Here is a 14,931-nt window from a genome sequence, read left to right as displayed (position 1 = left end):
TTACGTTGCACCATACAAATGATAAAATATTATAAGCTCTGAACTGTGTACTGAAAATGGGAAAAAACTGCCAAGTACCAGAGTGCTCATGCTCAGACAATATACAGACAACGACAAAAACATGATGTCGGAAAATTGTTCTTATTTCCACACAAGTTTACAAAAACATCAATGCATTAATTGAAGTGAATATGAAAGGTACAATGTGCAGTAGAAAACATATATATGTTGGACTTTGGGCCCACTCCTACTCCAAGTCAGTGACTCCTCCAAGAGTAGGGAGAGCGAACATCACTGGAGTGTGCAACACTGACATCCATTGGCTCTTGCTTGATGGGACAGGAGATTGGTAGCTGTCGAGTTGAAGCCTCAAGTTTTGGAGACATGATCCACACTCTTGGCATTGTTTTTGGCTTTAATCGTTTGTTTAAAAAATCAATATGTCCACTGTGTGACCGGGGACCAAAGGCGATCAATTTGTAACAGTTCCTGTAAACATATAATAGAAACATTTAAGGTATTTACAATAGAACATATTCTGATATGTGGGATAGCGGTATATATCTATAATCATGATGAACCACATGTGTGATAGTGTGAATGTTTTATAAAAGAAATAAAGACTCACCACCAGCACAGGAAAATACCCCTCGGGGACGGTACAGAGGTGCCTGGAATGGAGAGCAGCGTTGAGCCAGTTTGACATCGTTGGATCTGATGATTGTTCATTTAGCCACCAGGCAAGGAGATTCTTTGCATGGGATTGGCGTTTGCTCAGGTAGAGTTCTAATTCAGCCTCGGGGAATCAGGAACAACAACAGAACAGTCTTGTTGGTAAAAATCACCCAACAAATAAGCCATGTCGTCTTGTGATAGTTTGCTGCCTGGTTTGGTACTTAAATTCACCTCGGCTGACTGATGTTGAGGAACAGACCTGTCAGCTGCTACTCCAGTGACTTGTGATTCAGACTGTGCCAGTTTTTGACAGTAACAAATGATTTCTCGGTGAACTACATCTCGCTGAGCTGGTGTCAAAATGGCAATCCTTTAATATCGGGGATCCATGAAAGAACACATCATTCTAATGTTTTTGCACATGTCTTCAGTTTCTGTCTTGAAAGCGCCTTTCAGATCTTGTGAGATTTCATCTTTGAAGTTTTTAACCACATTGGAATCTGAGTCTTATGTCTTTAAATGGATCTCCAACAGACTGTACACGATCGGCATCACCCAGAGAGGGTTGGATATTGTTCTGAGCAAAGAACCCTTGTGGCTATGTATAAAGGCTGAAGAACTGGAACAATATCTTGAATGACCTCCCAGTCTTTATCAGTAATGTTAAGAACCTTTGCTTGAGAGTCCTTCACAACATTACTGTGCAAGACTGCATATACAGCAAGTCTCTGTTCTATAAGTCTGTCAAACACCTTGTACGTGCTATTTCACCGTGTTGCACAGTCTGTGATCAAACTATGGTGATAATCCCATCTGCTTTTGGCGTTGGGTGAGCTCATTGGAAGCTAACAGTTTTGAAAAAAAAAGTTACTAGTTTTTTGCGCTGCCAATAAGGCGTGGTTAATTGATCTGACTTTATCAAATGCAGATCTGATGTAGAGCTGTAGCGTGTGTGCGAAACATTTCACACTCAGCCAGCCAAGATTGTCGCAGCACAATGTCATGTTGCTGGCATTGTCTGTTGTGAGTGCCGTAATTTTGTTCAGTGGTATGTGAAATTCTGACGTGATTGACCTCAGTTCATTAGCCAGATTTTCTCCAGTATGTCTGTCTGTGACTTCTCCTGTGGTTAAAACAACATTGTCAGTTCAATCAAGATAGTGCCCGTAACTGTTATGTGCGGCTTCAGTTGCCTGGCTTGTCCATAGATCAGGCGTCATGTCAATACACCGCGGCAGTGATTCAGGATATCATTGATGAGTAACTCTTTCTCAGTAGCAAATATTTTTTTCTTCAGATGATTTGTGACCGTTTGTTCGATGGTGGCAATTTTCACATTCATACCAGACAATAATTACAAGATCGCTTTTGCACGGATTTGACCATGTTTACAGCTGCACGCGCGTGCTGTCAGGGATCTTTACTGAAGTGTGTTTTGAGTGATGTTTGGGTAGAAGACAACAACACTTTGCATTTGCCATTTAGAAAACGATTTATGGCATAATTCTTTTTGCAGAAATATTTTGTACAATCTTATCCACCACTCGCTGCAGGTTATCCGAGGAGCCAATATGGCAAATGTTAGTAAATCGTAAAAAACAGCGAAAACTGTCCGGACTGTAGGGAAAATATTTTGTCACAAATGATAGCTACCGTATGTTTATTAATTAATGACGTTACCAACTGGCTCACACTTAGTGCAGGACCTAAGCGATTAAACGTTTTGTATTTTGTAATATCCTAAACGGATACACCACAAACTGTAACCTTCATCGTATACACGTGTAAACGTAGAAGCCTTAATAATAATGTAGATAGTTGAAAATATTTCTTTAAGTCATCAGTACTACTGGTTTATTACAGTCACCAGTAATAAGTCATATTGACGTTCTTTATTGCATTTGTGATACTTTCTGGTGTTCATCTTACAAACAAAACTTCATGTTTATAATCTGTCACTACAATTATAGGTACCTTCTGGTCTTCCCAAGAACTTAGAAGCAGGTATCCAGAGGTATGGGTCAGCTACTTTCAAAGCTCCAGTTGTTACTGTTTTAGATACAAATGGGAAAATTTCGAATCCTCTTACATATGGTAAGTACAGCTTAAAAGTTTCAGAATAACACTGTAACTGGTTGCACTTTTCAAGCATTAATAAGAAAAGTCTAGGTGGCAACAGAGGAAAATTTTATAGTAACTTGGTTTACTGAGATATTATATTGTGAGGATTCGTGTGTTGTTCAAGTTAAAGAAAACTTTGGTATAAAAGCTATCCATATTTGTTTTTAATTTTAAAATATTTTATTAATGTCTGTTTAAGAAAAAATAACTGAATGGAAGCCTTTTTAATGTTTTTGTTTTGCAGTTGTTTAAGTTATATTTTTTACTCTTTCTTCTTTCTTTTTTTTTTACCAGGAAAATTGCTAAGTCGTACACACAAAATAGCATATAATATTTTGAACAAAGCAGGACCAAAAGGAGAGTTTGGAATCAAACCAGGAGATAGAGTATGTTCTTCCAGTCATTGTGATTAGTGAACATTTTTACATGCTGGTGCATGATATTTTGAATGCTTACTTTGGAATAATATATTAGAGTAACTTTTGAAAAGTATACATACACATTATTTCTGTTGAGATATTTGTGATATAAGTGTATATTTTTACAAGTAGGCATGTTGTTTGAAGAACAACCTAAAACATACTGTTCATGAATTTTCTTTAACACACACTCAAAATCATTTAATCACCTTAATGGGGAAAAAAATTATGTCAGGAATATCTTGGATAAATTAACTTCATTTGAATAAACTTGTTTTAACAATAAACTGTATTGTATTCCTGCTTGTGTTTTGTATGTGATTTAGTCACACCAAATTAGGTTCTGAAAATGAAATATCCTAATTCAAGCCTACATCCATCATTAGTATACATGCATGTTGTATAGCTAAAGTTGTAGTTGATACTGTTTTTGACTAAACAATCATTATGATTTACATCAAACTGATATTTCATACAAGTCTTATTGTTTTTAAAAATCATTTTTAATATTCAAACTGAATTTGAAAAGGAATGTATGTCCCAATCTACAGGTTGCACTTGTCTATCCTAACAATGACCCAGTTTCATTCATGTGTGCTTTCCATGGGTGCCTCACTGCAGGTGTAATTCCAGTGCCCATTGAAGTTCCTCTTACAAGAAGGGTAAATAATGATATTTTATTTTTATTCAAGCAGTAAAGTGCTAGACAGCTTTAATACTGTCACATACCTGTGGTTTTAACACAATTGTATTGAATGTTTAGATACTCATTCATCATAATGACTCCTAATATCAAGTACATTGTGATTAATAAGTGTTTTAGTATAGCAAGTATTTAAGAAAATACAGAGAATTCTATAAAATTTAAAAACAATTTATATATTCAGAAATTGAGAATTAATTTAAGGCCTCAACTTTCTTTTTTTTTAAACTGTACTCAATATATATGTAAAAAATTTTCTCAACCCAAACAAGTTGTTTTTACATGTATATTTTTCTTTACAAGTGGGTTTTCTCGACATCACTGTACACTCAGTGGTGCACTAAGTTTCATCTGTGAGGTTGCATGTGGTAAACAATTCTTTGTGATTATATATTTTCACATTAGTTAACTATTGTGTAAGCTTAATGTTGCAATCATAATGAATGTACATGTGTTAATGATGTCTGTTTTTATTCAGTGATGTATAGATAGATTTAAAGAAATATATAAAAACTATAATGTTCAATTTTATTTTTTTAATTTGAAATTGAGTTTTAGATAGTGTAAATCCAGAATGGTAGTTAATGATTGTATAGAAGGTTATTGACCTGTAGTATTTATGTTATGGATAATGCTGTCATATTATAAGTTCATAATGCTGAGAGGTGTGTTTCATGCAGTATCTGTATGCATAACAGAATTTTTTAAAGAATATTTTGAAGGTTATTATCCATGGACCACACAATGTACCATTTTGGTGTGCATTCTAAAGATGTTGAAGTTAATACATTTAAAAAAAATGGCAGAAAGAACGAAATTTAATTTGAATATTTGTGGATCTATGAAACCTTTTCATCAAATGATTGTCATTCTGCTGTAGATCATATGGAGAAATGAGCCTAGAAAAATATTTTTCATATTTGCAATGCAGTTAATGACCAAGTTGTATTATCATAGACATTTAATGGTATACTTTCTTTGTGAAGTACAGTTAATTTTTTATGTATATGTATTGTTGTCTGTGTGCAAATTAAGAAGTTCCATATATTCCCAGATGCGTAAATTAAATTTGGTTTATTTGCTGTGTAAATATTGAAATGTCTTGTTTTTTGGTATTTCATACTATGTTTATTGTTCTGAGACATTGTTTTGTTATGCATAAAATATTTGAACATAATTTGTCATTTCTTCAGGATGCAGATTCTCAACAGATAGGGTTCTTGTTAGGTAACTGTGGAGTGAGCTTTGCCTTAACTTCTGAAGCCTGCTATAAAGGACTGCCTAAGACTGCTACAGGAGAAATACATACATTCAAAGGTGATTTAGTGGAAATCTCATGAACCAAATTATTCAGTCAAAATTATTTCTTGTAAAGATGTATTAATAAATGAGTTACTGTTCATTTACATGCATATTACTCTGTTTGATAGATAAAATTTCACATCATAAATTAAATTTTATTTTAGTTTATATGAACTAGTTTATGTCAGTTTATGCTCCAATTAATTTTAATTTTCAACAGACATAACTTTGTACTGAATTATTAATTTGATGTGTATATTTGATAAGGGAGTTTGTCATAGACGTATGTTTTTGTAATTTAGAGAAATATTTGTTACTTTTGTTTCTGTTAAGGAAAATTGTTGTTAGTACACACATGCATATGTTGTATCTGTAATGGTTATTTTTTACCCCTTTGTAATAAGTCAAGATGAAAGTATGGTATGTGATATATTTATATTAGAATTGTTATTTTATGTCTTATTTACAGTTTCTTATAAAATTATCTTCCAAAGTGAAGATTATTGAGAATTTTATTAATTTTGAGTATTTTAATGGTATTTTAGATCACTAGAGTAATTAACCTTCCTTCCCTTAATCACTGTTGTAGTCAAATCTGTATTCAAGATGTAGAACAGTGTTTAGAATTCAGTTTACTTATACAGTCAAGTTAATTTGGAATATATTTCATCAATTTTTGTTAGAGATTTAACTGTTGTTTTTGTAATTCTTAAGATTTATATGTACTTCCACTAATGGTTTAATATGAATTTATATCAAGCTGTTAATTGCAAATGTATATGAACTCCTATTTATTGTTCTAGGTTTTAAAAATAGCTGATTGTACTAATACTACTTACACTGGAAGAGGTACCATATAGTTAAGAATAAATAAATTCAACCTGGGTGAACTAATTAAGATTTGATAAAAGTATGAATAGTATAATGATGCAATTTACTTATTGGAAGGGTGGCCAAGACTTTACTGGTTTATTACGGAACACCTAAGCAGACCTCCAAAAGACTGGATGCCTCCTCCTAGGTTAACAGAAGAAGCTGCTGCTTACATAGAGGTGTGTGGGTGGTTTTTCCTATAAGATAATATTTTGTGATTGAGATTTTAAGAATGAGAACTTTTTATAACACAGTTTGCTGACTTTAATTGTTTTTTTGGTCCAATCATTTATCTGTCGAATTTCTGATTGACAGTTAGCATCATATGTAGTTATGATTTTTACATTTTCTAGAAATGTGCTACTATATAGTTTGATGCAAAAAAGTAAAAGCTATTTTATCATTTTTTCTCCTTAAAAGGACTATTGCTATTTGTAAAATGTCTGTTGACTGTTATTTGCATAAAAGGATACACTTAGAAAGTGTCAGAGGTCTTAATTTTTTGGGAGGTTTGGTTTTTGAAGTTTCTTCCACGAAGACAACATCTCAAAATTTTGGATAATTTAACATTGTTTTTACATATGCTTAAATCTAAAAAGGGATTTAAAAAGTTAAATAACAACATTAGCTTCACATTGTATACTTTATGTAATTTGTCTGTAATAGTTAGATTGTATTTAAAAGCTAGTGTGAATTGTTCTTATTTGTATATTAGCTATGGATAGAATATTTTTATGTTTTTCAGTTATGTACAAAGTTAAAATGTTTCTTTGTGCTAACAGCAGGAACTTGTGTTTTAGTTTTGAAGTGAAAGCGTCCATCTCAAGCAGTTTTATATAATTAAAAAATGTTACATATGTTTTAAATCTAGTTTTAGTTTATTTTTTTTCTTCTAGTACACTATTGACAAAGATGGTTCAATGAAAGGTGTAACAATAACTAGGTCAGCTTTGACAAACCATTGTCGAGCTCTGACTGCAGCTTGTAATTATACTGAAGGTATGTGAACTAATAACACCTTTGTTAATATTATTTCTCTGATTCCTTAAAAGTACAGTATTTGCTTTTAAACTGAAAAGTAATTTATAGATGGTTTTCAAAGACTTTGTTCATTCTTTTTTATCTGTTTTGAATTTAACATCTTAAGGTTGTTTTTAGTAAGTGAATTTGATCTGTGTGTAGTGTTGTAAAATATAGAATACTGTTAATTTCACTGTTACAAATAAATGTAACAGAAATATCCAGAGAATAGTATTTTGTTACTGGTGATGTGTATATTTGAAAGCTACCTTTAACTTTTAAGAATGTCTTCTTTTGCTTTTAGAATATTTGGTATTGTATTTGAAAAATGTTTTATTTTACATTATTATTATTATAGGAGAGGTGATGGTTTGTGTTTTAGACTTCAAAAGAGAGGTTGGGCTATGGCATAGCATTCATACTGTAAGTATTTTGATCTCTCTACTATTTTTGTGGATGTAGATTAGTTGTGGAAAAGAAAGTTCAGTAGAACCAGACTAATAGTTTCCATTGAATTATTTTAATTATATGTTTGTGTGTGTATGGATATATATATTGTTACCAAAGGTTGTTTCATTTTGTTAAATAATTTCTTATTTTGTTTCTTTTTTTTCTTTCGAGGATCATGCACTAAATTCAAATTTTGAAATAATCATATATTCACTTGGTATTTTCAAATGAGAATTCTTATTTTTATAACAAATGCTTGTTTTCTATAATAATGGTCAGCTGCATTGACTAATTTTGAAGACAAAAAATTTTTAAATTGTAGCCCATATAACACTAAAAGCTAATATAAAGTATGTTATATTTTTGTAAATAACTATTAATAACTCATTCAAGTCACAAAATTTGAAACATGCATGTGAAATACATTACATGAAATCCATAACACCTTTTGAAACATAAATTTCATTTTCTTGGTCAATTTATGATTTTAGTACAACAAAACTACCAAGAAATTTATATATTTATTAAGCTGTTGTGCATGTTTTGCATAATTGCTGATATACTTGTTGGCATGGGTACTTTTACAGTTATTAGACCTTATTAATACACATGTTAAACAAACCTGTCAAGAGAATAAATGAAAACTTGTATAAAGTATTACAGTTAAAACAGATAGAGAATATTTATCTGTGTTTTATACATAAAACCCATTTATGGTAAACCTAAAATAATGTATTAAATGTGTTAAAAACACTGAGTTAACTTGCCTTTTTGGATGGGTGAAAACATGATGTTAATGTTGCTTGGTTATTTTATTAAATGCCAAGACAATTAAAATTACTTTAATAAAATAAATGAATCATCAGGGAAACTAATTAAGTTAATTTAATACATTTCTGTGGCTTACAAGTAAGAGAATACCATAACTAAATGACAGTGAAAACTCCTGTACCACCTACAAATGCATCCAGTCAACTTAGGTGTTATAGCAACTTTTAAATTATTGTTTTCATATATAAGCAACAAAAGAAATTCTACAACTGTATAAAAGATCTGACAGGGTATCAAAAATGACAATTAAGCTAGATTTTTTATTTCTATTTTTAATTATTTTATCAAAAGCAGTTGTTAATAAAACTTGAATCAAATGAACTTTTAAATCTCAGCATTTTAATTATAATTATTTAATTGTGGGCATAAAGTACAATTTTTAAAAAACCTGATCTTCATATTTTCTCTGGTGTGCTTTGGCAGGAAAGGGTTAAGTGTAGTACAGATATGATAGCACTTGTATGAAAATATTTTTAATAGGAATTGACAGTAATGAATACATTATTAGTAAGCACCATGGAGCAACAGGTCATGTTGCACCACTAGATTAATTCAGTTTTTTGAAAGTGCAAAAGATGCTTTTTAGTAAAGATTTTATTTTAATATATGCATTATTTTATTTTGCAGAGTGTCTTCAATGGCATGCATGTAATCTTTATTCCATATTCACTTATGAAAATTAATCCAGCTTCATGGATGTTAATGATAACAAAATTCAAAGGTTGGTATATGAAGTTTAAAAATTTTATGCTTCAGTCACATCTCTCAAATTAATTGCTTTAAAAACAGTGTTTCTTAAGTGTTAAAATTTTGGCCATTACGTTCAGTTAAAGAATATTAATGTAAATGTCACATGCCAACGTGTCAATTTGTAGCATCTGCTCTATGTTTTGTTTTTTACATTAAAAAAAATCATTAGTCCATAAAAGTTTAAGGAACTGCAGAAAGACTTTCTAAAGTTTATACAGCTTTTATAAATAAACTGTGTTGTTCTGATATTTCATATCTATATGAATTTGTAAAGTTGAAAAGATTCCCTGGTATTTGTTATAAATAAAATTAAAAATGCTTACCCTTATATTTTACTTTTAACATTTTTTTATGTTTCCCTACATTCTTATAGGACCTGGCATGGCCAAGCGCGTAAGGCGTGCGACTCGTAATCCGAGGTCGCGAGTCTGAGCCAGCGTCGAGCTAAAACATGCTCGCCCTTCCAGCCGTACATATATAATGTGATGGTCAATCCCACTATTCGTTGGTAAAAGAGTAGCCCAAGAGTTGGCGGTGGGTGGTGATGACTAGCTGCCTTCCCTCTAGTCTTACACTGCTAAATTAGGGACGGCTAGCAGAGATGGCCCTTGAGTAGCTTTGCTGAAATTCCAAAACAAACAAACATTCTTATAAGGCTTCTCTGTAAGTTTTATTTGACTTCAAGCAAAAAATACAAACAAGTTGAACTTTTTGTATTGTTAATTAAAAGGATTCATGTATATGTAGTAAACTTTAAATCCATTTTATATTGGTATGTTTATGTATATATTACATTTCCTTTCAATTATTTCTTTTGCCCATTCAAGCAGTTACATATGCTAGTAAGGACTAATGTAAATACATCCTAACACACCAGTCTTATTGGCAAAATGAAATGAGATATGATGAGTGAAAATTATTTAATTAAAATTAACTTCATGGAAAACATTTTCTATTAGACTGCAACATCATAACTGTAACTACAAAATGGATAAAGCAAGCTTTTACAACTTCAAATCAAGACTTTAATATTGGCTGAAGTTATTCTTTTCTTTTAGCAATGTATCATCGAGCTGGAAGCCATATTGGCTTTTAAAGTTGAGATCATTAGCATGCGATTTCTTAAAGTATAAGCAGTTACATTTCATCATGATAGCAGAAGTTAAGAAAAACTGATTGTTTTAATCATTTTGCAACAGGCTTAGTATATAATATATTTGAATTTGTCTATACATTTGCATACATTAAGTATTTGCACTAACTTTTGATACATCATATGCACCTTCACAATATTTGGTGGACTTTAGTAAAGATTAGAGTATTTTGTATGCAAAATCTCAGATTTTTTAATGGAATATTTTTACTAAATATTTGTTTGTGAAAATAGAGTTTGTTTTGTCAGTAGTCTGAGTGCAAAGTGATTTCATGTTGTGATTAAAAAATCTATTCTTCATCCCCAAAATCTCAAATATTATTTGTATAACTTCTAAAACATCTTAAATATGTTTCAAATGTTTGTATTCAGTAAGACTTTATATTTTATGTACTCTAACTATGTGGAGTTTGTCGCTTAACCAACCTCATAACCATCATAAACAATTAGGAAGTAAATATAAATTATGCTTTTTTCATGACAAAATCACTACACATTTTAACAGAAAAATACAAAGGCTTAGTCTAAATAGGCTAAGTCTTATAATGCTATACATTAACAATATATATTTATTTTCTAATATATTAACTTTCCAGTCATGCCTACCTAACATTGCATAGCTTCCAGTCATGTGATGAATGTGCTCTTATGTCACCATGACCATATATATATTATTATTATTATTTAGAAATAAATTGTTAAATTAATTTTTCTTATAGTATAGAAAGTAAATCAAGAGGTAAAGCAAACAATTCTCTTTATGCTACATCCTTTGTTCTCAGTTGTTGCTAGACCTTGGTTGTTAAGCCTTTCAAGTTTTGCATATGGAGGATGTCAAATTTTTCTCTTAGGTTTTATATGTACAATTGAATAACCAAAAAATCATAAATAACTACACTGATATCATAGAATCCTACTATAATTTATTAACCATAGTAACTAAGATGTATTTCAATTTATGAAAATATGAAACTTTGAGGAGACTAAGGACACAACCTACCTCTTTGTAAACTTGGATCAAATGAATTCTAAGATTACAATGATGGGGAGAAAACCAATTTGGGGATATTCTAAGTTGTTGATAGGTTATTCACATGTCATACACTGTATGTAGTAAGAGTATAAAAGGAACTGTTTCAGAAAATGGAAAGAGGTGAAAGTGGTCACTGTATTTGATTCGGTACATAAGCTATTTCTCAGCAAAATAGTTATGAGATTCTTATTCAGTCACAGCTTATCAGTATTAGTAATTTGAGTTCTTAATTTATACAAGTTATATGTTTGATATCTCAAACATGTAATTTTAAACTGCATTCAACGTATACCACAGGACTCACTAAAATCTATATTTAAATGTTTTTAATATTCACTTTTAAATTAAGAAATTAACTTTTATAATTCAAACTAATATTATATATTCTATAGATTGATTCCAAATTTATTGACAAATTTATAAAATAGTAATTCTGTAAAATTTTGAATGCAACAAATGCAGTGACATGGTTTTTGAACCCTGATCTGATGAAGAAGGGCTAAATGAATACATATACACTTGTATTGAAGCTATAAGGTCAAATTAACTATTTTTTTACAACTGATTGAACATTCCTCTGAGGATTTTGAGTGCTTTATGCTGAGATAAAAACAATACTTGAGAGCATGCTAAATCAATCATAATTTAAAGTATGTGTTTTTATTTTTATACATAACGTTAACTAAGTAGTTGCTTTTTCAATAAACATAAACCCTGAAGTATGTTTTTTAAATGTGTGAAAGAATGTCTATATGTCTTTAATTCAGTGGTTTAATTTTACTTTTCAGATGGGATGCATCAATCCATGCTTGATAGTTAAATATGCTATCTCCAAAATTTCTTCAATTTTTAATTTCAAGAATACCAAAACAAAATTATTAAAATAAGAAGTGTAAAAACTTGAAGATATTTGTTGTGGATTTCATTACAAGACAGTTTTCTTACAAGTAGGTTATAAAAGAAATTGTATGAGTAATTGTAAAACTGTAAATATTCATGTTGATATTGCTAATATGAACTGTTATAAAGATTGTAGTGTGTGAAAATTACATTTAATATCTTAATTTGTATGAAAAATGTCCAGAAGAAATTATTTGATCATACAAAATCTGCCATTTATCACGCTTTTCAGAGGCTTTTGATACATGGGCCACCTCCTGAAAATAATACAAATAATACAAATAATTTTGTCAACTGTCTTTTTTTATGCCATAAGAACTCACATGGTCTGGTGCTTTGAATAGTTGACTTGCCATGTGTGTGATTAAATCCTCTCACCAAATATGCTCCCCCTTTCAGCTTTGGGGACTCTATAATTTTACAGTCAATCCCACTATTCATTGATAAAAGAGTAACCTAAGAGTTAGTGGTGAATGGTGTTGGTTAGCTGTCTTCTCTCTAGACTTACACTACTAAACAAGGAACGGCTGGCGCAGATAGCCGTAGTGTAGCTTTGTGCAAAATTAGAAAAAGAAACAAACTCTCACTTCAGTATGAAGAATGTGTTATTTTTTTATGCATGGTAAGATCACCCTCTGATAACATATTCTTTATGAGTGTTAAGAGTATATGTTGCCAAATATTAAATATTCCTATTCCTTCACTTCCTTTTTAGCTACTTCCGCTATATGTAAGTCTCGTGATTTACACTGGGGTTTACTAGCTTCAAAGGATCATAAGGATGTTAACCTGAGTTCTTTAAGGATGTTGCTTGTGGCTGATGGATCTAATCCATGTAAGTTGGATCACAAAAGGACAAATGTACCATAACATTATTTGTGGCTGATGGGTCTAATTCTTACAAGTGATATCGTAAGACTTTAATATCAGGTGTTTCTCGCAAATATTGTTCATAAGTTATGTATTTGAATATGTTAGACAGAAGAAAAGAATTTTAGTAATGGTGTTAAAGGATACTTGCTATTATTAAGTCATTTTTATACTCAACTTTGAATAGAAAAATGTTAATTTTAGTTTGAAGATCTAATCCACTTTTAAATTCCAATAGTACCTCATATCAGAAAATCTGTGGAAGGTTTACTTATATTTGGTTAATGTCAGTTTTCTGAAGTGAGTTCTTTAACTATCTTCCAGGGTCTTTGTCATCCTGTGATCAGTTTATGAGTGTCTTCCACAGTAGAGGGTTACGGCCTGATGCCATCTGCCCTTGTGCTGCTACAGGAGAATGTCTCACTGTAGCTGTCAGAAGGTAAAGCTTTTATTATGTAAACCTCTGTTTGTACAATGTACCATATATCTAAGTCAGAATTACAAAATTGCTTCTTCAACCATAATCACCAATTTACTCATTTGGAACCTGGAAGTTAAAAATGATTATTAATAAAATGAAAATAAAATATTTACCATATTTAAGTAATGATAAAAAAAAATTGAAAAAGTTAATAAATGAAAATACAAGTTAAATGTTTAACATCTTCAATATTGGCTCAGCTGAAGGAGTGATGTGTGACCTCAAATCTATCTTTATAGTTTCTATACTGTAACTTGTAACATTTTTTATGTATCTTTGCAAAATATCACAAGATTTCAATAAGCATTAAGAGTCTTATGTAAACAAAAGAATCAGAATTTTTAATGAAGTATTTTTACTAAATATTTTTCCTTGAATATGTGGAGTTAAAGGGTTGACTGCAAAGTGCAGAGTGATTTTTATTTTAACACTAAAATTTGTTTTATTCATCTGAAAATGTTTGCATTTTGTTTGTATAATCTGTAAAATCTCCTAAATAAATTTTGAAGTTTTTTTGTTTTGCTTTTTTCTGTAAATCATGGTTGGTCAATGTAACCAACCTTGTAATGACCAAAATAAAAAAAATTAAATAAATCGAAAGTATCTTTTATTTTTACAATGACTTCAGAGTGTAACATGAAGCTGTATTTGTTTATTCTTAATATCTTTAAACTCATAACAGTATAACATCTATTGCTATTTAAAATTTATTGTTTTATTGGTTTTTGAACTGTAGCTACTATTCCTACCGTACAAGTTGTAAATAACATGGGTAACATGCCAATGTATAGTTCACATTACCCTACTGAATTGCAGGAACTTGTTGGCTAGTTGCAAGTTTCTTGCAGATGTAATTCATGAAATTTTTTTTTCGTTATTTATTGTATCTAACCTAAGAAGATTCTATATTTACATATATATTCTTTATTTATTATTATATAAATTTTATATCAATATTATTATTACATGAACAACGAATACATGTAAAAGACAAGAAATATAGTATTTATTTTTTTTGCTGTCGACTGTTGGTAAAAACTTAATTCTGTCTTATTATGCTAATGGTACTACTGCGCTAATAATTCTTTACTTAATTAATTAATGCACCAAATAATGTAGAATATGAACATGAAAAAATTGAAAATTTTCTACAAACATTATAGTTTTCTGGTGACAAGACTTATTAAAAATTATGCTTTACTAGTCAGTGTTTTTCTCATGGGAATAAAGTTTGAACTGGAAGTGAAATACACAGTTCTCTCTGTGAAAGCCAGTGTAATATAATAAATCATTTGATCAATTATTGCTGGGTTTTCTTTTCTATTTTTCAGAGAGAATAAGTGATTTGTT

General features: G+C 30.5%; 2 protein-coding genes across 2 annotated transcripts in view; both read left to right on the top strand.

Moving 5' to 3' along the window:
* LOC143251666 (disco-interacting protein 2 homolog C-like) overlaps nt 1–3,209 on the top strand; it is a 99,402-nt gene extending 96,193 nt beyond the window's left edge. Inside the window, exons 6-10 of the mRNA XM_076502922.1 lie at nt 157–349; nt 635–778; nt 2,192–2,255; nt 2,646–2,769; nt 3,091–3,209. Coding sequence (XP_076359037.1) covers nt 157–349; nt 635–778; nt 2,192–2,255; nt 2,646–2,769; nt 3,091–3,209 — 644 coding nt within the window. The remainder of the gene's footprint in view (nt 1–156; nt 350–634; nt 779–2,191; nt 2,256–2,645; nt 2,770–3,090) is intronic.
* The window catches only part of LOC143253010 (disco-interacting protein 2-like), a 59,709-nt gene continuing 47,416 nt past the window's right edge, over nt 2,639–14,931 (top strand). Inside the window, 10 exon segments of the mRNA XM_076506047.1 lie at nt 2,639–2,769; nt 3,091–3,182; nt 3,767–3,877; nt 5,112–5,235; nt 6,169–6,272; nt 6,990–7,092; nt 7,472–7,536; nt 9,022–9,115; nt 12,946–13,065; nt 13,425–13,539. Of these exon segments, the coding sequence (XP_076362162.1) occupies nt 3,806–3,877; nt 5,112–5,235; nt 6,169–6,272; nt 6,990–7,092; nt 7,472–7,536; nt 9,022–9,115; nt 12,946–13,065; nt 13,425–13,539 (797 nt within the window). The 5' untranslated portion in view covers nt 2,639–2,769; nt 3,091–3,182; nt 3,767–3,805.

Source organism: Tachypleus tridentatus, chromosome 6, assembly GCF_004210375.1.
Source record: "Tachypleus tridentatus isolate NWPU-2018 chromosome 6, ASM421037v1, whole genome shotgun sequence".
Taxonomy (NCBI): Eukaryota; Metazoa; Arthropoda; class Merostomata; order Xiphosura; family Limulidae; genus Tachypleus; species Tachypleus tridentatus.
This window is presented reverse-complemented; position numbering and strand designations above follow the sequence as displayed.